The 22,896-nt window shown below is 38.7% G+C and overlaps 1 protein-coding gene across 8 annotated transcripts in view; it reads right to left on the minus strand.

The window, feature by feature from the left end:
* Nucleotides 1-9,382: 9,382 nt before the first annotated feature.
* Nucleotides 9,383-22,896, minus strand: part of LOC123771882 (tudor domain-containing protein 7B) — a 49,083-nt gene continuing 35,569 nt past the window's right edge. For 3 of the 8 annotated variants that reach the window (XM_069324335.1, XM_069324331.1, XM_069324332.1), the window contains 7 exons: nucleotides 17,100-17,213; nucleotides 16,446-16,564; nucleotides 14,781-14,887; nucleotides 14,270-14,436; nucleotides 12,459-12,607; nucleotides 11,987-12,135; nucleotides 9,383-11,092 (listed from right to left, as the gene is read on the minus strand). In XM_069324335.1, coding sequence (XP_069180436.1) covers nucleotides 11,058-11,092; nucleotides 11,987-12,135; nucleotides 12,459-12,607; nucleotides 14,270-14,436; nucleotides 14,781-14,887; nucleotides 16,446-16,564; nucleotides 17,100-17,213 — 840 coding nt within the window. In that variant the 3' untranslated portion in view covers nucleotides 9,383-11,057. Of the gene's footprint in view, nucleotides 11,093-11,986; nucleotides 12,136-12,458; nucleotides 12,608-14,269; nucleotides 14,437-14,780; nucleotides 14,888-16,445; nucleotides 16,565-17,099; nucleotides 17,214-21,641; nucleotides 21,747-22,896 lie in introns of all 8 variants that reach the window. The other 5 variants (XM_045764630.2, XM_069324330.1, XM_069324334.1 and 2 more) reach the window with 4 other exon arrangements.

Consider the following 22,896-nt stretch of genomic DNA (forward strand, 5'->3'; position numbering starts at 1 on the left):
AAATCCAGCAATGGATGCAAGGTTGGTGTTGAGTGCAGTGTCATCTGGCAGTATGACAAGCGACTCTCGAGTCTGTGTGCTTGTGAGCGACTACTATCTCCACATTTTTTTATACGTAGACTAGTCAGGCAGGCTCCTGAACTAACTACCGACTCAACCCAGCCCTCCATCATTGGCCTATCTCAATATGCCACATGCACTAACTACATGTCATATCCCTTCCACCTTGCCCCTTCAGATACGAAAATAAAAAAAATCCATTATACTTTCAAGTATTGTGGGCAAAATCACTGATGTTGTTACATTTTTTACAATACTTTTATAATCAGTGAAAGAGCATCTGAAATGCATCTCCACAGTCAGCATCATACCAGATGCATTTGGGACAAGGTAAATGGCTGTCCCATTGGGTATCTGGTGTGTTCACTGAGCACCCTGTGGGGCCCTTACTGGCTGATCGTTAGTGTGTCATTGGTCAGACATATTGGAGATGACAGCCAACCTCTTATCTTGGACACATCTGAATAGTCAAGTGCACTTCAGTTAATGGCATTTAAACTATAACAATACATATATGATTATCAATTAGTTCTTTAAATTATATGCTCTTAAACTTTTGTTAAAGAATTCTCACAATTTATTTATTTTAACAAAATTACATGTTGCCATAGCTGAAGACACCTGCACACAGCTAGGAATGTGGCCAAGATTGAACAGATTTTTTCTTGCCTATGTTTCTCCTTGTCTATATTGTTACTAACAGGTCATTAGCTCCCACATGCCCGTGCTAACAGACACATACCTGGTCACACTGCAAGTCCATAATTTAGACAAGAGTTATTGTTGTGAGCGCAGGACTGTTCGCCAGAGCCCGTGTCTGTGCACGGGGGTGTCGAGCGTGTGTTGTTGTGGCATGGACCAGAACTGCTTGATGCTAGGCGGCACCTCCTCCTCCCCCAATTTGCACAAAATGAAATCCTACATTGCAGCACCCATCCTGTTCCTATTTTTTTTTTATTTTTTACAAGAAGAATTGTGGTTGCACCTTTTGGTCACGTGACCACTTTGAAATGTAAAATTCGTAGATTTTAAATATTCTCAAGATACAGTCTCCTATAACATGCCACCACATTATTACCTTGTTAGTAAATCTTAGAGTATCACTCAAAAATCTGCTTGTATCATTTAACTCAGAATGCTTATTAGTCACACCATTAATTATCCTTATGAACATGAACCCAAGATTTATTACACCCTTTAAATCTTGCTTATTTATTAACATCTGACATTTTCTTCCAAAGCACAGTGGATCATGTTAAAATATATATATTGCTATTCTTATAGAACACCAACCATGTTAGCGAAGCAACTCTGAATCCTGTTAAGCATGTGGAATACTTGCTGCTGATATTGCACTATATTTAAGTGGACGAGAGTTTTATCTAGCGGCGACCAAAATCTGCGTTAAATTATGTGCAGCATATAGGAAGCAGGAAGTTAAAATATTGGGAAATATCAGTGACTGATAGTTTGTAGTGTTTGGTTATGTATGCCAGACTATTACAAAATGGTTGTAATATACGATATGGGGTAATACAGCATAATATTTCCAGGAAGAGTTTATTTATATATTAAAATCATCCTGTGCTTTGCTACACACACACACACACACATTGCATGAATCAAATTTTTCTCAACACAGTCACAGTATAAATAGCATGCGCCCTTCATCTATCAGACATTGAATACACACCGAAGTATCCTTACATGAAACCCAATACATTCCTGCCATTAGCACCTCCCATTCCTGCCCCATGCCGGCCACATATTGTTTAAACCTTTGACAGCAGCAGCTCTCCTCTACCTACCAATGCCCTTATTGAGAAACCCCGGATTTGTCATTCCAAACATAATATAAATCATCACCGAATTATCCATATATTTCTTTTATGTATGGGGACAATTAATATGCAAGACTGGGGTAAATTGTTCTACTTTTTTCTAGTTGACATGTATAAATGAACATCAGTTGGCTGTATTTAATCTATGCTTGAATATCAAATACTTAATTACTGTATAATCAAAATTGAACATGTTAAATAAATGGAAACCCACGTATTCTCAAGTTTGGAGTCAAGCTGAGCAAGCGAGAAGACGAGCCACGTGTTAAAACTTTTTGCTCACTCCTAGACGTTTTTAAAGTAGAAGCATATTAATAGATCACATTAATATTTAATAATATTTACCAAATAATATTTCTCAGTGTTCTTAGATAACAGTAAGCTTCAGTAAATACAGCCCTTTCAAATAAGATACTTAGGAAGACATGGACATATTCACGAAATTTAGAATTTGCCAATGTTTTCAATTGTTAGGCATTTATTCCCTCAATTTTAGAAGTTTTATACATGTTGAATTACTCGTGCACAACCAAGGGGCTTGCAAGCTACTGTGCTTGTCTCCTTGTCCTCTACATTGATTGGGCACTGTTTTCAAGAGGTGCCATACACTGAGGTAAATGCTGGATATGGTTAGTTGAATATTTAATTTGCATTCAACTGGAAAGAGAACATATTTGTCCTATGCAGTACAGTTGTACAGAATTTGGGCAACGAACATTTCTTGAATCTATATCTGCAAGAAATTATAAAATACTGGATTCCCATTTCTAAGATACATACTGTAGTAATTAATACCACTAATTCCTAACGCAACCCATTTTCTGAAAATCAAAATACAATCAAAATGAATGGAGGTCAATTAGATTAAATAACCATACCCTGAGTAAATAATCCAAAACACAAAATCAAAATTGCCAACAATAGCTCGCATCAATATACGTACTGTTATTGATAGCAAAATTCCTGGTATTGATACAAGTTGTTAATGGGGATATGTATATCTCTTTGTTATGGTAGCCAAGGTCTTCCCTAATGATATATAGGATACCTGCCCGGCTGCACTGAGGGGAGGAGTTGTGCTGTCCTAGACTAGCAAACCAGTGCCACATTTTATTATTATACATGAATATTGTTATCAAAATATATTGTTCTTATGTACAAAGTGTGAAATAAAGTTTTACACGAAACACTCTTTTTCATTGAGTAGGCCTACATTAAGGCTAGTTGTAAAGACCAAACTATAGGGAAAAAGGAATGAATACTTATACAGTGAAGTCAAACTTAGAGTAGTTTGCATTTGGAAAGTATGTCTGAGCATATTTATAAAACCCCAACAGTGAATGTAATGAAAGACGTCTTTCTGGGAGAGCCCCAGAGTGGTTTCTGGAAACTATCTTGCTGAGATGGCTTCCAGCTACTGTGTCACATCAGCTGTGGGGTTTTGTTGAGCCTACCAGGCACCAAAGCCAAAATCTGGCCCCCCTTAGAGGTACAGAGAGCAGGTGATACTCTGCCACCCAATTGGGAAAACATCCAGGAAATCAGACAACCTATACAGACTACTGCCGAGTTCAAAGACTGAAGCCTCAAAACTGCCAAATGAACTTCCCCCCCAACAATGTAAACAATCAAATATCTCGAAACAAACTCGAGCTCGTTAACACTACCCCTCAACACTTGGTGGAGTACAGGGGACAGAGCTCACACAGTGCCTCGTGGTCTACTACACTACACCAGTTCTGGAGCAGATGTGCAAATGAAACCCCTCCAACTGATGACCTGTAGGGGAGGAGGTAATCAGGGAGTCACCAGGACTCACCCAGAAAGCGAAGTTTCATTACATTTAATGCTGGCTCTGGAATAGGGGTGGGGAGCCCCTTGAGGCGCCATGAAGCAAACTACTCACGAAGAAGAAAGGAAGAGAAACCACAGGTAGTCAGAGTGAAGATGGGACACCAGGCTGAGAGAGAATCAAAGGCAACACAGTCATCACGAGGCCCGGGAACATTAACTAAAATACCAGGCTGCCAGATCCCTGTTAGACCACCATAACCCCTGTGCCCCAAATATCAGCCCAACATATTAGCAAAAACTGCCACAAGAGTGTGTATTTTAGATTATGGGCACAAAGGTACACCACAAGCAGGCTAGACTTGATAACACTGTGGACGACCTGGGAAAACAAACCTTGGAACAACGAACATGGAACAGGATCAACCCACAAAGCATCCACCAAGGCAGAATCAGTGGTACAATGCAGAGCGCCTCTACCAGTCACAGCACATGATGCACTCCTGGTCTAACCACCCAAACATCAACAACCAAGGGACCTCTCTGGAAACCCACCGACTCAATTCTTCGCCAGAAAAGGCGATGGTTGCATACACACACAACACCAACTAGGGTCAAAATGAACAAAAACCATGCCTCTGGAGAAAGCATTAAGCTCCCCAACCCTACAACCATAGGCAAGCAACAACAGGAAAACAACCTTAGAAAAGAAATCCTGGACCGAAAGGGACACAATAAACTTCAATGAAGAAAGAAATGTGAGGATGCTATCCAAGGACCAAACAGGATCAGGTGGTGGATGAACAGGCTAGGAGTGAAAATGCACAAGACAGCTTCCATAATGGCACCGAAGAGGTATTAACACTTCTTGAGGTTATCTCGAGTTGATTTCGGGGCTATAGTGTCCCCGCGGGCCCGGTCCTCGACCAGGCCTCCACCCCCAGGAAGCAGCCCGTGACAGTTGACTAACTCCCAGGTACCTATTTACTGCTAGGTGAACAGGGACATAGGGTGAAAGAAAACTCTGCCCATCATTTCTCGCCGGCACCCGGGACCAACAGGATCACGTGTCCAGCGTGCTGTCCGCTTGGCTGGCTGGCCGCGTGAATGCAAGCAGTAGTGGTTCTGCCAGCACTGATCGATAAGAAGAGACGGTATTCAGCATAAGATGGTGATCAAGAAACAACCAAGGACCAACAGCACCACATGCATAGACACCAAAGAGTAACAACGAAGCTCTAAAACTACCGGATAACCCAAATACATAGAGATTATCGGGCTTCTCGTACAGTACTCTGGAAACCCTTCTTTATCTCATTCTGGGCAGCTGTGACATAATTCATCAAACAGTTTACAAACGTCACTCTTTCTAATACCCTTTCAGTCAAGTGACCTCCAGAATACTCGTAGCATTATGTAAACCATACTACACAAGAGTGCCTCTTAATTATGCATGGGGAGAATACTTACAGGCTTCTTGATACAAACTGGGTTCTGAGTGCAGCAGCAGCAGCAGTGGGCACGTCCTACTGCCTCTGCATCATGAATATAATTGCTCAGCGAGGCTGGCACTATGAACACACTGACCCATGTGCTGTTAATCAAATGATCTGCAAGGCAATAACTATCTGGTTGGGCTGAATTTCACTTTATCTACATATTGCAGGCTACAATGCACTACCTAGCCCATTCATTCCATTCACCATCACTTCAGGAATCGCATTTCTTCTCTGCTGGCTCTCACTTGACTCGCTACCTTGTAGCTTGTTTAAGAATATATAATATAGCTTATTGCTGTGCAAGTCAATGCCCATCATGAATTTATTATTTGACTTAAGTGTACTGCAATTCTATTAAGTTAAAAGGGTTGTAAGACTAAATAAAAACAATTCAATCTAATACATGGATATTCTCCAGATATCATACATCTACTGCAACTTTAGGAACAAACAAACAAGACAAAATCATAAGGCATTCATACCAATTACCTGATTAAAAAAAAAGTTTAATTCTGGGTTGTGTAGTTGGCGATTGTTGATGCAGAAATCCTTGCTTGCAGTTGTCGCCTGATTATATTAGCTGACCTTGGCAGATGTCTTGCTCTGTATTTATTCAGATGCCACTGATGACTGCAACGAGAGAGAGAATGGCAAATACAGATGAGGCAGCATCGTCTGCTCCAAGGAATGATATTTTCCTCCTATTTAAATTACATGAAAGCTGGATGCCTGGAGAAAAATTCTACAATAAAATTTATTATTATTATTCTCATATCCAATATCATCTATAGGTTTAAATATTGGTCTAAATCAAAGCAACTGCAATTTGTAATGATATAACTAAACATGATTATTGAATAAACACAATCATGAAACATTAATACAGATGATAATAGCAACAAAGGACGAGATGTCCCAAGGACTTCAAATTCCACTTAACTTTTAGTGAAAAAATCATAGACAGATCCAGTAGAAGCATCACTGTCCACTAAAATTAATCGGACTTGGAAGTGAGGATCTTGTTGGTTGGAAGTGAGTATCTTGTTGGTTGGCAACCTTCAGTGACAAACTGCCACCTGGTGGTGATCATGGAGGTTGGCACACGTTTCATACCTACATTTGTCAATTGACACATTTTCTGTTTGTCTAGACAGCCATTGGATGTTTTGGGGTGACATTCTAAGTGAACTGTTTGCTTTGGTGGAAGTGATTTTAAACCACTATGCTTTTCTCCCCCTATGTGAAAACAGAAGATTTTAGGCCTATGTGCACAGGCAAAAGGTTCTAAAAAAATGGCTTTGTGTATTAATTAGTAAGAATATCAATCCCAGAGGGCATGCCAATAGTTAAAATCACTCTAAAGGAGCACCGGCTCCAACAATGTGTAAGAGAAGTTTAAGATAGAGAAATCAGAATACATAAAAGGAAGACAAATAAAATAGATGGAATGCCACTTACTCACAGATACAAGTGGCCAGGGAATGCATGTTCAGCTGAAGAAAGGAACCAAATGGAACATCATTCCAGATAAAGACAGCAGTAGAGTTAAGGGTACCAGAAAAAGCTGGAGGGGAGGAGAAAGGAACAACAGTGGAAAAGACAAAGTTGAATGCCAAGCATCGGTTCCTGGTGACACACACACAAAGTGGTGAAACTGCTATGTCAAAAGATGTAGTTCACTAAAATTGGCATAAAAACATGTACTATATATATTACATTGAAGAATAAACATTGTGAAGAAACACTACAGGGAAGAAGAAAAAAAAAGCTAAGAGAAAGGACTATACTAGGGGACATCAGGAAGCAGCAGTTGAGTGGGGCCAAGTAAGGACAAATGGTGGCATGCTCTATATCAAGGTGCATCACCAGGAGGTATGAACAAAGGCGATGGGAACTTTTATAGAGAATCTAGCCAACTCTACCAATGAGATAGGAGGAAATCCATGAACAAGATTGAAGGAGGTAGCCAGAGTGAGGGGTTCAGCCATCTTTCCCTTTGCAGAGGAGAGGAACCAGGGGCCAGATTCACAAAGCAGTTACACAAGCACTTACGAACCTGTACATCTTTTCTCAATCTTTGGCGGCTTTGTTTACAACTATTAAACAGTTAATGAGCTCCGAAGCACCAGGAGGCTGTTTATAACAATAACAACCGTTGATTGGCAAGTTTTCGTGCTTGTAAACTGTTTAATAAATGTAACCAAAGCCGTCAAAGATTGAGGAAAGATGTACACGTTCGTAAGTACTTGCGTAACTGCTTCGTGAATCTGGCCCCAGGTTTATGTTTCTGACAGAGGCGTGGTAGCTCTTGACCCCTACACTACGCCCCTGTTTATACCCATCATCATCCTGGTGCGCAAGAATAAAATAATTATATTTTTGTTTCTAATAATTAAAATGTGTTCCCTGATCATGAAAAAATTCAAAACAAATTATATGTGACTAACTTTGGCGATAGTGAAGCCCAGAAATCTCACGACGACGTCAAGATTCACAAACATCTATGGTGTAATCGCCTCTGTCAGGAGTTGCTGTGAAAGATACTGTTAGATATTCATTTCAATGTTTCGGATTTGTTTTTTTCCTGGCTTTTTGCAGTAATATTATTCAATATGTTATTTCAGAAATTTATATAATAAATGCATGGTACATCAGAATGCTCAAAAACAGTGTCACTAATATGCACGTAATATTTAATGCCTAGAATATAAAACATGCGCTTTTGCTGTTTTTGCATTATATATGTATAACTACATTTTTATGCACCATTACGAATCACTAAGCAGGTCTGATGTGTGTAATAAACTTGGAACCAGTTATCAGAGCTCAGCCTAGCTCTGCACATTTTGTACGAAGTTGTAACTGCAAGCATTAAATATACAGTACTGTATTAAATTTTCTTCATATTTCTAATGTCATTACAATTGATTTTTCAAGTGCAATGATGCACTGGGTTGTCAATAATGCTATTTCTATCACAGAACATGTAAAGGGTAAGTACTATATGCAGATATATTTGTGTCACTAATATGCCCACAGTATTATATTTATGAATAATAAAAGTTTTTGATGTTACTTCACTACACACACCTTAAATATAACAATCTGCATGTAACAAACTAAAACATAATCTGCACCATAACAAACCACTAAGCTGACCTAGAATGGTGTCATAACCCACAGGGGTAAAAGAACACGTAACTTATGCTTCAAAGTTCCTCAACCTTATTTCCAACACCTATTGCAGAGGCATGAAGAGGGGACGTATTCCTGAAAGGAACGTTTGGCACCAGTAAGAATTATAGAAGACGTGAGATTCCGACTGTCAAAGATATCAAAGATTGCGAGGGAACCAAGTGAACCTATCGACCTGGATAGGATAACCTTGAACTTTGAGGATGTATTTAATATCTTCATGGCAGTCTTAAGTTCCCTGTCCCCAGCTGCAGTGTGGGGTTGGAGGATGGTGGTGTTGATATTGACATTTAATTGGACATTTTTGGAAACCAGAACTAGGATCTCGTCATTATGAGGCAGGGCGGCTAGATACTCGGCTGCCTCTTAACGTAGCCGGAATTATGCAGTCTGATCTTTCATCATAGTCCCTGGAGCAGGAAAGAATAGTAGCATCATAAATGGTCGATGAGTCACAATAACGTGGCTGAAGTATGTTGACCAGACCACACACTAGAAATTAAAGGGACGACGACGTTTCGGTCCGTCCTGGACCATTCTCAAGTCGATTGTCACAATCGACTTGAGAATGGTCCAGGACGGACCGAAACGTCGTCGTCCCTTCAATTTCTAGTGTGTGGTCTGGTCATCATAAATGGTGCTATCCACTTCTTTTAACAGGAGAGTCCTAGTACATCAAGCATACTCGTACAAAGACCCTAATGAATTAGTGCCTTTAGCTAAAGGAGACCAATGAAAGGTACTGGTAGGCGATGAATCACAATAACGTGACTAAAGTATGTTGACCAATCCACACTAGAAAATGAAGGGACAACGACGTTTCGGTCCGTCCTGGACCATTCTCAAGTCGATTGTGTAACTTAACTTGAAAATGGCCCAGGACGGACCAAAACGTCGTCGTCCCTTCATTTTCTAGTGTGTGGACTGGTCAACAAGGGTACTGGTATTATACGGTGTTGTTATTAAATAAATATTACTGGGAAGAAACAAATTCAACTCATTCCTCATATTTATTCAGAGTACAATATTTCATATTTTTAACTGAATCCCAGAAAACTGGAGAAAAAAAATATTTTCCAACCACCTCATCATTCATGCAGTGATATAAAATGAATTAGTACTGAGGTAATTTCATTGATATCCATTTCTCGGCTTCCTTAAATAAGGGAAGTCAAAAAATGTTTTTTAAAGCAAAGTTAATAAAACCTGAGAACTAAAAATATATCAAAGGCTTCAATGGCTGTAAGGCAAGATGCGAAAAAAAAAAAAGAAGTCGGCATACCTTAAACGTATGCTCTTTTGGAAGCTTTAGATAACAAAATGACATTTGTAATACTTTATATTAACCCATTAAACAGCATATTAATATCATTTCAGACTCACAATGCCTACCTACTGGGTAACAAGGTAGTCCATATGAAGAAAATACTGTATTATTAGACTGTTATTTTGGATTAGTTATTTGGTCGGAAATGACTAGACCAGACTAGTCAAACATGCTTCTCTAAATGGTTAAATAGAATTTAAGTAGATGCATAGGTAATGTAAATTTTCTTTTATACTTTTTTTAGGACTGTTTTTTACGATTTTTATGTAGTTTTTTAACTTTGCTACTGTTATTTTTTGTTTTTGTTTTAGTGTCATCTGGCCAGATAACATATCAAGCTCACCAATATACATGACAACAGGTCTACACAGTTTTCTGTATGACAAAAGCAAATGGGTATCCTCCAAACGACTGAATTGGGAGCTCCTAGTTAAGGAGCTAGTCTTGGGTATACACAATGCCCATGTCAAATGCAACACACATTTCATAGAGTACAGCTCTAATGAGAGTTGAACCATGGCTCATCATTTTACTAGAAATTACAAATATTATGCTAAATTATATTTCCTCCTGGGGAAAAAAGTTTGACTTTAAATCAACAGCTATCCCATCAAAATTTAACTATTCCTTTGAGAAAGATGTGTTTGTATTATGTAGACAACATTGGCTAAATAGGGGATAACAACACCAGAGTAAATATATATTTCCTCCACTTATTATAGACACTAGAGATTCCCTTAATAGGCACTAATGTAACTAAGGCATGACTCTTACTTCAACAATGTTGGTGCCGCTCCTTTTATACTTTTACCAAACAACATTGGCTTAAAAGATAATGGCAGAAAATGATGACAGTTGTTATACAGCAACTGGAATATATATCGTATATATCATAACTAAATATGACGTAGTAAATGATCTATAAAAAAATATATCAGATTCCTTAATTCACTATATACTTAAGTTACTGAATAAAGCTTTCGGAGTAATCACTTCAGTGTCGTCGACATTATCACATCATGATGATAGCATAAATGAACTTGCAAGCACCATTCCTTTCATATAAATATACTGTATACTATAGGCACAGAAGACTGGCCTTGCAGGTTTACATAGACCACCTCTTCCACGAGACAAACATTCTAATTATCTTAAAGTTCCTCCTTTTTCACAGCTCGTCTTTCATCTAAAAGGATTTGATGGATGTAGACATCCAGGTTTTTATCTGAAGTATCAATGAGACTTAAGGAAAGTACCATAGATTCATCATTTTCCTTTTCTATATCCTTCAATACTGACACAAACGCACGATATTCTACCAAGTCCTGGAAACGACGAGTGTCTTCAGGACTCCCAGTCCACATTGGCAGCAACTATGCCTGATGAGAGGGAGAGAGAGAGAGAGAAAAAAATGACATGAAGCTATATTATCCTATGTACTATTTATATTTTGGTGACTTGCCAAGTCAAAGAAACAAGAAATTTACTATAGCACTAGCAATGAAAATTTCTCCACTAATTTTTTTATTATACATATATTTGTCACCATTTTGAAACTTAAACTTTATTATATAACAAATATTAACACATCACATTTACCTCTTAACAGAATCTATAGGGAGCGAGATCTGACCATTAGGGACAAGCCTGTTGGTACAGTATCTGGTTACCTACTTGATGGGGTTCTGGGAGTTGTTCTACTCCCAAGCCCGGCCCGAGACCAGGCTTTACTTGTGAGATCTTGGTCCACCAGGCTGTTGCTTGGAGCGGCCCGCAGTCCCACATACCCACCACAGCCTGGTTGGTCCAGCACTCTTTGAAGAAAACTATCTAGTTTTCTGTTGAAAATGTCCACTGTTGTTCCAGGAATATTTCTTATGCTCGCTGGGAGAATGTTGAACAACTGTGGACCTCTGATGTTTATACAGTGTTCTCTGATTGTGCCTATGGCACCCCTGCTCTTCACCGGTTCTATTCTGCATTTTCTTCCATATCGTTTACTCCAGTACGTTGTTATTTTACTGTATAAATTTGGGACCTGACCCTCCAGTATTTTCCATGTATATACTGTATATATTATTTGATATTTCTCTCATCTTTTAGGTTATTACATTTTTGTAATAATGAAAGAAATGCACAAAAGAAATGAAAGTTTGTAGCCCATACACACACACTTTCAGATACTGCAAAAAAATATTACTGGCAAATCGTGAAAACAATAAGGTATGTGATGACTAAGACGAACATTATAACATTCTTTAATATTTACTTACCGTGTAATTTTGCCTTGATGGCTTGGCAAGGAAGGCGACGAAACTTAGATGGAAGTAACTGCACTTTATCCTGCGATAAAACAAAGCAATCTCCAAAATCAACAAATAGGCCTGCAACTATTCCTTCTTGAGCCGTAGTTATGTGTGCTCTGCAAATCAAGAATGAATTTAAATTAATTTTATTTAATTACATCATGAATCGAATAGTTTGTTTAGTTCAAATCGTTAAGTGGATCAACATATACATACATAGTGTATGTACTGTACATGTATTTGACTTTCAAGCCGATACACAAAGATCTCCCTCAAGGTGCCTGGAGACAAAATGATGTTAACACCATAAAGTATCCCTGCTAGGTATTCCTAATTAACATTTATATCTTAAATCACCAAAATAAAGCCAGTCATTTATTTAAAACTATTATTACTGTACACTAGGCTGATTTTTAAATGCCAGAAACATAAGTCTTACCTGTACCATGTATCATCAGTGTGCTTTACAGCATAATATTCTCCAACCTCAATATCCACCAAGTCGTCACAATGGATGGGATTATTATAGTATGCTTGAAGTTCGGATGTTAAGGTTGAGAGTGACTTAGTCATTTTCCATGACTGAACCTGAAATATTGAAACAAAATAAAAAGGTGATTCGAGTACCTAGTATTATTAAAATATAAACATTTTTAAGAGAATACTTACTAGAGCAGAAGGTTGTTTACATGTGAGAAACTGATAATACACAAGAAAAAGATTTATCCAATAACACATCTTGTGAGAGTTTCAGCATGTGAATTAGATGATTGATGGAAGAGAAAATATCAATCTCAAGAGATTTTGAAAAGTAACTCGTCAGGAGCCACTACTGATGATGCCCTACAGTGGCAGAAGCAAGACCTGCAAATAGGTCAGACTGGTCGTTTGAAGTAGCAGTTCTAGAAGCTCGACTATTGGGTCGTTTGCAGCATGCATCTGCAAACGACCCACATCACATGAAAGGGCAGGAGCGAAGAGGCATGCATTGAGGGACTCTAAAGAACCCCCCAGAAACACCTGTAATACAGAAGACACCTTTCCCTCCCCCTCAAGTTTGTGGGTACGACAGGAACCACACCAAGCCCCAAGCGAAACTAATGAAAGGACAATATGCAAGCCAGGATAACTCTGGAACCTTGTAACACACCCAATAAGGGAAGTAAGAGCCGAACTCTAAGGAAGCCGGGTCCATAACTGAGGCGTAACCTGGGTTGCGCAGGAGGTACGCACATAGGGCCTTTTGAGCTTCCACTGGGGAAACCCAGGAAGAAGGAAACCTCGAGAAGGATGAAACTGAAGGGCCCAAGACACTCAAATGAATCCTGGGAGGGAATCGCACCCAATTGAAACTCATACAAGGAGCGGGATAAAAAAAACTCCTTCCCTTGCAACACAAGACCCTTCACAGAAGGCACCAAGGTCCACAAAAGATCAAACGGGATCCAAGAGCCCCAGTCGGACTCCTTCCAAGCCCCGAGGCAGAGCCATCATTCATGCCCACTGCCCGAGATAGAAAAACGAAGTCCAAAGAAGAGGCTTCAAAAGAAGGGGCCTGCTGGAAAGACCCAGAAGCCCTGGCACAAGAGGCTCAATTGCCTCTGCACCCAAGAAAGAAGGGGGCAAACCCCCAGATCAGTCCAAGCCACAACCCAAGCTAAACCCTGCCCCGACTCCGAAACCCACAGACGTTTCGGAGTTGGAAACTGAGTTGGGAGAAGGATGAATCATGCTCACCAGAGAAGGAAGGAGGCAGTGTGGACGGAACCATGGTTGAATTAACCAACGCCAAGTGAGGGCAAATCTGGGGCATCTAATATGGGCACACAACTTAAGACTACTACATGGGCTTCCTGGTCATTTTTGTCCACTATTGTGGACAAAACATAGCAAAATTACATTGCTTATTAGAACTTTGTAAATAAAGAGAATTAGATCTATGTGGGAGGGTCATGTTACTGCTACTTGGGGCAGTGTGGGTTGCTGCATGACACTGGTGGGTCATGTAGACATTTTGTTTGGGTGGATGAGTGATCGTATACTGGGCATTTGTATAATGGGGACTTCCTATACACAACAGCTGCACACACACACACATAAGCATTATATGACAAACAGTGCTGGGAAGACGGGACACCACGAGTGTAGTTCTCAACCCTTAATTACACTTACATAATTACACTTGGGTAATTACATAAACACGTGTGCGTGCACATACACACACACAAAGCACAAAATAATGCTACTCACAGCAAAGTTAGAAGGACTAGCAGCAAATGTGACAAAGACATCAAAGAACTGTCCCACAGCTGGAATTTCTTGGGGGACTAGATTCTCTAGTCTTGAGCTTCTTGAGAGACGAGGAGATTCTGGCAAAGAATCATGCTGGCTACCTATGGAAGACGGGCCGGAGGTACCTATGAAGAACAAAATATATTTATTCTCTGACACCATGTCTATCTGTATTGCATGCATCTTAGTCTTGTAATCTCTTCACCTATTTCTGTCCCCCAATTCCTTAATCAATTACAGTACTGTCAACCTATGCAAATAAGTCTCAACCTCAATAAATCTTTCCTAATCAAAATCATTAGGCTCAAGTTCACTGGCTACTATCACAGGTTTTCAATCCTATATATTGTATATTAGCAGCACAAGATACATTAAATTATGCTATCTATAAGTAAGGTATTTAGGAGTTTGCAATACAAATGTACCAAGCATAAACAGATGATTCAGACAGACATACAGTACCACTTACCATAACTACTGGACGACTGACTGGTGACGGAAGACCGACGGCAGGAGGTCCTTGAACTGGAGAAGACTTCCTTTTCAACACTATTGTTGTTCCTGTCACCTTCACTACTGCCAAAAGAAAACTATAATATGAGCACATAACACCATAAGCATTTACTATTACAGTATAATCTAATGCAACAAAACAAGGACTGATATTTATATAAAGTGTATAAATATCTAATCCAATGTCACATTGCCAGTAGTTTCATCTATTATGTTACGTGGTAATTTGATCCATAAAAAAATCAAGAACCAAATTTCCAAACCAGTACTGTACTTACCCATGCCTTGCCCAAATCTAAACTTACATAATTATTTATTTTTAACTCTGGTACCAAATAAAGCACTACATTAGCTTATATAGTGTAGACATTTATTAAGCAACTCCAGATAAAATTTATAGAACAATTAGATTTACCATTTACTTTCCTATCATTAAATAGGTTTCAAAAGTCTATATCAGGAAATAAATTGTATAATAGAAAACTTAGCTGACAAATACAGCATTTTTATGATGTTTATTGCTAGTGAACAATGGTCGAGTTGGGATGGAGACAGGAACCGGGTTGAAACCAAAGCAAAACACCTGAGAGGTGAAAGTAACCATGAACCCAACAGGAGGAATAGCTAATGGGGTAAAATAATTTGCATATGGCAACCCCCAAACTGTACCCAACAGTCGAGGGTCAGTCCCTAAAATGTTCATCGGCAACAAAATTTGGGAGGTGAAGCGAAGGCGAAAGCCACTGTAAGGACACCAGACACTGTGGAAGAAAACTAGTAGCCATCTTACATGGGTAAGGGAGGCAAGCCTGTGTCTTGGAAAACAAAACAAAAATTACATCCATGAAATCCTTGCCAAAGCAAAATTTTTTGTTTACAAACTAGACTGCACCACCACACAGGATAAGCAACTGGCCAGCAAACTACCAAACACAGTTGAGTTGTAGCCAATATAATAAATGTCAAACTGGAATGTATTTCTCAGTTAATTAAACAAACTATACCCAGCACAAACACCTAAGTCCTAATACACAATATCTATGAATCATGAACGTAGTGGGGAACCAAAGAGGAGAACCTCACTACTGAGGTGCACACTTGTTATGTACAGATGATAACCCTAGTTATCAGTAATGTAGGTGAAAAACTTTCAGGTCTGTAGAAAGCATCTGACTATATTTTAGGCTTGCTGGAGGAGGTGGTTGAGTAAGCTTAATGCTTTCTTAACTTGTTCCGCGTTTTGCTGGGCAATTAAATTTTGCCAAACATTACCTTGAAGGAGGATCGAGTTTTGGTGCCCCCCCCCCCCCCTCTCGGTACTTCTGTGCGCGCTACACGTTGGTAGTGGCTTTATCTCCGATTCCCACCCCTCTGATGGGGAAACAGTTCGAAAATAACCTAGACAATGAAATAAGCTAAAGGGGAAACTATCGAGAGCGTTAAAAAGAAAAAAAGTCGCCTAGACTCCACAATTTCATGAAGCATTCAAGTTATGTCTATTGGAAAATCCTCTAGGAAGAAAAACATGACAAAAGGCATAAGATATCCAAACTGGGAATACCTAATGAATGTGCCTGCCTCACCAAGCTCATACAACTGAGAGATTGATAGAGAAACATACCTAAAGAGACTAGAGTCCATACTTAAAGTAGCATTGATAGAGACAAGCTCATTCTGAGGTTGAATCCTCTTGAACAGCTCAACTGAGGGTGGGTCACCACTTGTTCCATCACCTTGCACCTGAAAAGATATACATTCTTGAGGTTATCTTGAGATGATTTCGGGGCATTAGTGTCTCCCCAAAATGCTACGCGTACTAGTGGCTGTACAAGAATGTAACAACTCTTGTATATATATAAATAAAAAAAGAATGCAATTCCCAGGTTGTGGCCCCATTGATACTGCCACCATTGCTCCCATTGCTGACTGTTGTCACATCACCAGCTACCCCATGCAATGGTGATTAACTGTCCAAACCAGATGTCCTCAAGATAAAATACCAGAGTAGACTTCATAGGTGACATTATGTTGCCAGCATTTTATGCTCTTCACTACCAGAAGTGATTAACAAATCTGGTCTATATGGTCATCAGCTGACTTTCTCATCTCTTTGTAAGTGCTGTTAGGCTTAAATCTTAAATCTCCACTGTAAGCAAACAAAGGAATCCATTAATGTAGCAAAGTGACATTTAAAAAAGCCAAGATGAGAAGGCAAGTAGTATCATCACACAATACAGGAATATGATTCAGACAAATACAGCTAAATTTAATTTACCTTGAGGAGTAGAGGAGTGTTTTCTGCCAATAATTCTTGAAGGCGCTGGCAGGTTCGAGGCGTCCAATGAAGTCCTGGGTTTGGTGGAACATTGTGTAGGCGACACTGCAAAGCCTAAGCAATAAAGAAGGCATTACAGTATGTGTTAACATTGAAACACTATTTATGTAGTGTCAAGTATTCCTTCTTGAGATACCTAGTAATTAAATGTAATATCTGGGCCTGAATCAATACACTGATTTCTAGTCAAGAGGTTATTTAATTCAAAACTCTCCCCACTACATGTAATAAAACTTTGGTCTTACATGTAAATAAACTATATTTTAATGGAAACATTATTGCATAATACAATACTGATAATATATCTACCTCTTGGTAGATGGGAACTATTTTAGAATATAGTTTCAGGGAGGCCACAAGGGGCTCACCACAGAAAAGTGAAATTTGACTTTGCTGCCCTGCACCTCCACCCACCACAGAGCCCAACAAAAGAAGACAAGCATATGGGCAAGCAACCTCGAGGGTAACTGGAACAGCATATGTGGGGTCACCATTTAAGGGTCTGAGTGGTGAACCAGACCCAATTAATGGTACTGTATTCTAAAGACATAGGGATACCAATCCCTGGTTGATAGGGGTTCTGGGAGTTCTTCTACTCCAAGCCCGGCCCGAGGCCAGGTTTGACTTGTGAGAGTTTGGTCCACCAGGCTGTTGCTTGGAGCGGCCCGCAGACCCACATACCCACCACAGCCCGGAACGTCTTAGAAAACAGTCTAGTTTTCTCTTTAATATGTCCACGGTTGTTCCGGCTCTATGTTCCCTCAATGCCTACTTGATCCAATGTCTAACTAGACAAGCCGATTGATTCAAGTGGGCCACAGAACCTCTCATTTTACCCATCCCCCACCGAAGAAGCATGGTAGGGGACATTGTTGAGCAGCTGCTCAACAAGACCCTAAGGGAATGCAGGGATCTCCATGCATGGGGAACACACAATGCAATTTGCTTGTAGTGCCACCATAGCAGGTAGGAGAGGGGAGCAGAAGCCACTCCCACTTACCCACAGGCAGTGCAAAAGAAACTACACCATTATTTGATTATGTACATTATTCCACCGAGGGGCATCTTTATGGACAGGAGACTGGCAAACAACCCGAGGCCCAGAAGTGTATAGGCACCGACAAGGTAAGCCCAAAGTTCAAAGTTATCTCGACTTATTTATCTACAACCTAGGTGGCTGAAAATCTTTACATTTGTGTTGAACATAATTTAATAACCTTATAATTAAATCTTAGAACACAATACCTTCAATGTAGTTCCTTGGTATATTCTTATTTATAAAAGCTTTCTGTAATTTCATTATTCTATTGATTGATAGCCACCTTAAACTACATTGATTAAAAACTTACCAGGAACTCTCTTGGCAAATGTTTAGATAAAAAGGCCAAAGTTTACTCGACAGAATTCATGTGAAAAATAAGCATGAAATGATACATTATGTACTGGGAGAAATACATAGGCAAAAAAGAGAAATTTAAGTTTGCTGAGCAAATATTTTTTTAGAAGAGAAACTTTTTACTACAAAATCAGTGTAGCAAATTTAAACAAAAAATACTAAAATAATGAATCTCATTAACTCAACTGTTAGAATATTTTACAACTATTTACATACCCGTAAGCTTAATACTTTGTTCTTTCTGGAATGACCTCGGGCAAAACCCTCTTTAGACATGTTTAAATTCCTTCAAAAGTCTTAAAAACTTGGAGCAATTAAAATAATCAAAGAATTGTATGTACTGGTTTGGCTATTATACAAGTGCAAACGTTACCACTCAAAATGATACAAATGAATAAATGAAAACAAAAAATGAACAGAAGAGTAAACAAATAAATGAAAATGGGAAAAAATGGATTAAGAGCATTCAGTGAACTGGGCTGTGAATAGTAAATAAAATGTAGGAAACTACTTAGTTTTGCAGTAGAGTACTGTGAGTAACCAAAGGAAGACACCACCAGAGGAAACTAATGCCTTTACCATTCTCAACATCATTACACACTTCTAAACTAAAACCAACAAATAAACCATGAAGAATAGTAATGTTTTATAAATTAAATGATCATTTAATAGATGGGAGATAAATGAAGTATATAATAAGAATAATATGATAAGAATTTTGGACATAATGCAAATTGAAATATATTTGCATTAATGAGAATTTCATATTAATGAATCTAGACAAAAATATATGAAATGCTTAGTTTCCCTCATGACAGTACACGAGTAATTTAATTTGCAAAACCAATGCAAATACCAGCACAAAAGGAAATGGTGTCATGAAAAAACTACAGTAACTATAACTTGTGGAAAATCAATTGTATCGTAACATAAGGTGGGCATAGAAAAAAGGGCGAGAGTGAGTGTGTGTAAGTATTTACCTATTTGTGCCTGGGGGAAATGAGCTGCTATTTTTCTTTAAGCTCTTGGACCCTGCCTTTCCAATCTCCAGTTCTCTAATGTAATGACTCCTAACCTATTTTCTTTTGTTATACTTATTAAGCTTATTATTGGAAATCTCCTGGATGCAACCCAGAATGGCTATCTAACTCCTAGATATCTATTTACTGCTAGGTGAACAAAGGCATCGGATGAAATAAAATGATGCCTAAAACACCTCTGTCCTACCACAGGGATTAAACCCCACAATCCTCTGTTGTGAGCTGACAATGTAGTGTGGGTGAATATGTATCTGTGTGTGTGTGTGGGGATGAGGTATACATGATACACGAGAATAAATATATGTACACATGCACAAAACACATATCCTAAAAAAAATACTATCACATTGTTTCACAATTAATTACCCGTACATTAAAATGAACAAATCCACAAGGGCCGTGACGAGGATCCTCGTCACGGCCCTTGTGGATTTGTTCATTTGATGCATCACGTTAGTGTGATTTCTGTGTGTAGTGTACCCCTACATTCTCAAGCATGCTCTACTGAACACACGACACATTACATTATCACGCTACCTTACAGCAAACCCTGTACATCCTCACAGCATAACCTGCTTACTAAATACAGTACTGTACTGTACTTTCTACATGCCACATTAATAATGTTACTGAAAATATATTTTGCTTTATGGCTAAAATGACTTGTTTAATGCCACATGGTTACATGACTGGATGCAACAAAAGAATCCAGTCATGTTTCATTGTGCTATACTTAAAAGCTTTAAAAGGTAATAAAACAAGACGTGCAGTTGCATGATGTCTTAAATTTTGCAATAAAATTTAACTAACATCTCACCACTACATTAATAAAACCAGGAATAATATACCAATCCATAAAAGTTTAGGTACAGTATATATATGCAACAATCCAGGGTACAGTTAATGAAACGTCATGCATAACTCATTCATTAGAAAGAAGTGCTGAATGTACTCAGTAGCTCCACACTGCACTGTCTTTGAGCACCACAGAAACATCTCCGAAACTACCACATCTCTGAACTTTTCAGACTTACCTGAAGGCCTGAATCTGGAGGGTTTTCAAGGAGGTAAGGGAAGCATAGGGATCAGAAATCAACCAAAAATTTAGTCAAACTGCCAAAAATGTACAAGGAAAGCAAAACTACAAATCTTTATTAAGAGAAAAGATGGAATAGGGAAACAGTTAACTTAATGTGCGTCACTAGATAACAGAGCTTGGGGTCACCAATGGGTCCATCAATGGGTCTGCATTAATATGCAGACCCAGATTCTCAGAGAAGCTGGGTAAAAAGACAGATACAGAGAGCTACAGAGTCTACCCACAAAATAATTTTTGTTTTGATCAAATTCAACAACGGTTTACCGAGGTGACCATTGGGGCAAGAAGATCGGAAACCCAGGGTTTAAGGAATGAGGAACTGGAAAGCCCTAAAGAGCCAAACAGGTCCAGTGAGCAAGGGAATATCAAACGTGTAATGAGCAGCCACCAAGCTGCACTAGAGTACTAGAGTTTGACATTCAGCCAAATCTCCACTTCCCTTTGTTTACAGCTTTCTCTTCAATCAGGATTCATAGTTTGTTTTGTTTGGTCTGTACTTTCTGGACAGTTTTACAAAGTTTTGGGGGGATCTCAGATCCTGATGTTCAGTAGGCTTGCACAAGTCCAGAGGCCTGATAGTTTTGTAGATGCCTTTGTGGTACCAGAGCCAATGCACCAGGGTACTATTGGAGGCCAGCCCAAAAATAACAGGGTCTAAACCAACACTCAGACAAGAGAAAATTAACAATTAGCACAACATTTCACAATACAATATACTTTACCCTAATCAATACCTCAATTCTAAGAAAATCCTAAAGATGTGCAGCTAACATGAACGCAATACTCTACCATCCCTGGGATTAAAATTAAACAAAAATATAACTAATGGAACTACTTTATATACAAAATCTAGTAAGTGCAGCTTAAATAATCTAATATAAATACTTTCTCCTGAACTTCAGTGGTAAATGATTGTAAATAACCATAAACCTCAATGACTTGATTACCTGGTATGGGATATTTAATAGCTCATCATACTCATTGTCCAGCTCCTTAATCTTGCTGAGCTGCAGACGATCTGTGTTACCAAAGTCCACAAACCACATCTGAACCTGTTAGTCAAGTTATGGGGGTTAGTGTCATGAGCACAGGCAGCCACACCACTGAAGGTCAGTATATTGTGAGATTTGTCACTGGGATACTTTTGTTGTACGAAACAGCCATGATATCCATGTATCTATATACATTCCTTCATGTATGCTTTTAAGATTATATTTACAAGTTTGAACACATGCAAAATATAATGAAGTATATAAATATAGCCCTACATGCAGGCGATGAGTCACAATAATGTGGATAAAGTTATGTTGACCAGACCACACACTAGAAGGTGTAGGGACGACGACGTTTCGGTCTGTGGTCCAGGACGGACCGAAACGTCATCGTTCCTTCACCTTCTAGTTTGTGGTCTGGTCAACATAGGCCTACACGTAAACTGTGTGCATGATCATTCCATCCAACAGCTGATAATAGTTCAAACAATCTTTGAATTAGTGAAGCAATAATAATTTTCCTAATACTATATATACGACTCATTCAACTATTTTATTCAGGCATTCAAAATACAAATATGTATATATATATATCCCAGTCACAAAGGAAGACACAACTACTGTAATTCAAACCAACCAGGCATGTATGTAAGAACATATACAAAAACATTTTCAACATTCCACAAATGCCAGATACATGCACAGGTTTTCAAAAAAGCCAATATTCAAGTTTAGGTAAATTTACAAGGCAATACAAACACACAATCCTAGTTTTGCTGTATACCACCAACAATCAGTCTACAGAAAGAATGTACATTTTAAGTTAATGCTGAATTCATCGCAATCCAAATTAGCACTATGTCGTAAACCAGTTAGGCGAGAAATGTGCTAATTAGAGCAATCTGTAAAATAATTAAGGAATAATGTAATTTTGGAAACATGTAAAAGGTCTATTGTTTCTGTAGAGCAAAGTAAACACTGACAAATTATTCATCAAAACGTCATCAATTTGCACTGCATTGCCTTAGAAAACAATGCACTTAAGTTTTGCATATCCAGGACTCCCATTTCCTGTGCAGACATGAGAGAACTGAAACATTAAGACCATATTCAACCTACTGATGATAATATCAATAATAATGACAATAATAATAATGACAATAATAATATTGACAATAATAATAATGACAATAATAATAATAATAATAAT

Source organism: Procambarus clarkii, chromosome 14, assembly GCF_040958095.1.
Source record: "Procambarus clarkii isolate CNS0578487 chromosome 14, FALCON_Pclarkii_2.0, whole genome shotgun sequence".
Classification (NCBI taxonomy): domain Eukaryota; kingdom Metazoa; phylum Arthropoda; class Malacostraca; order Decapoda; family Cambaridae; genus Procambarus; species Procambarus clarkii.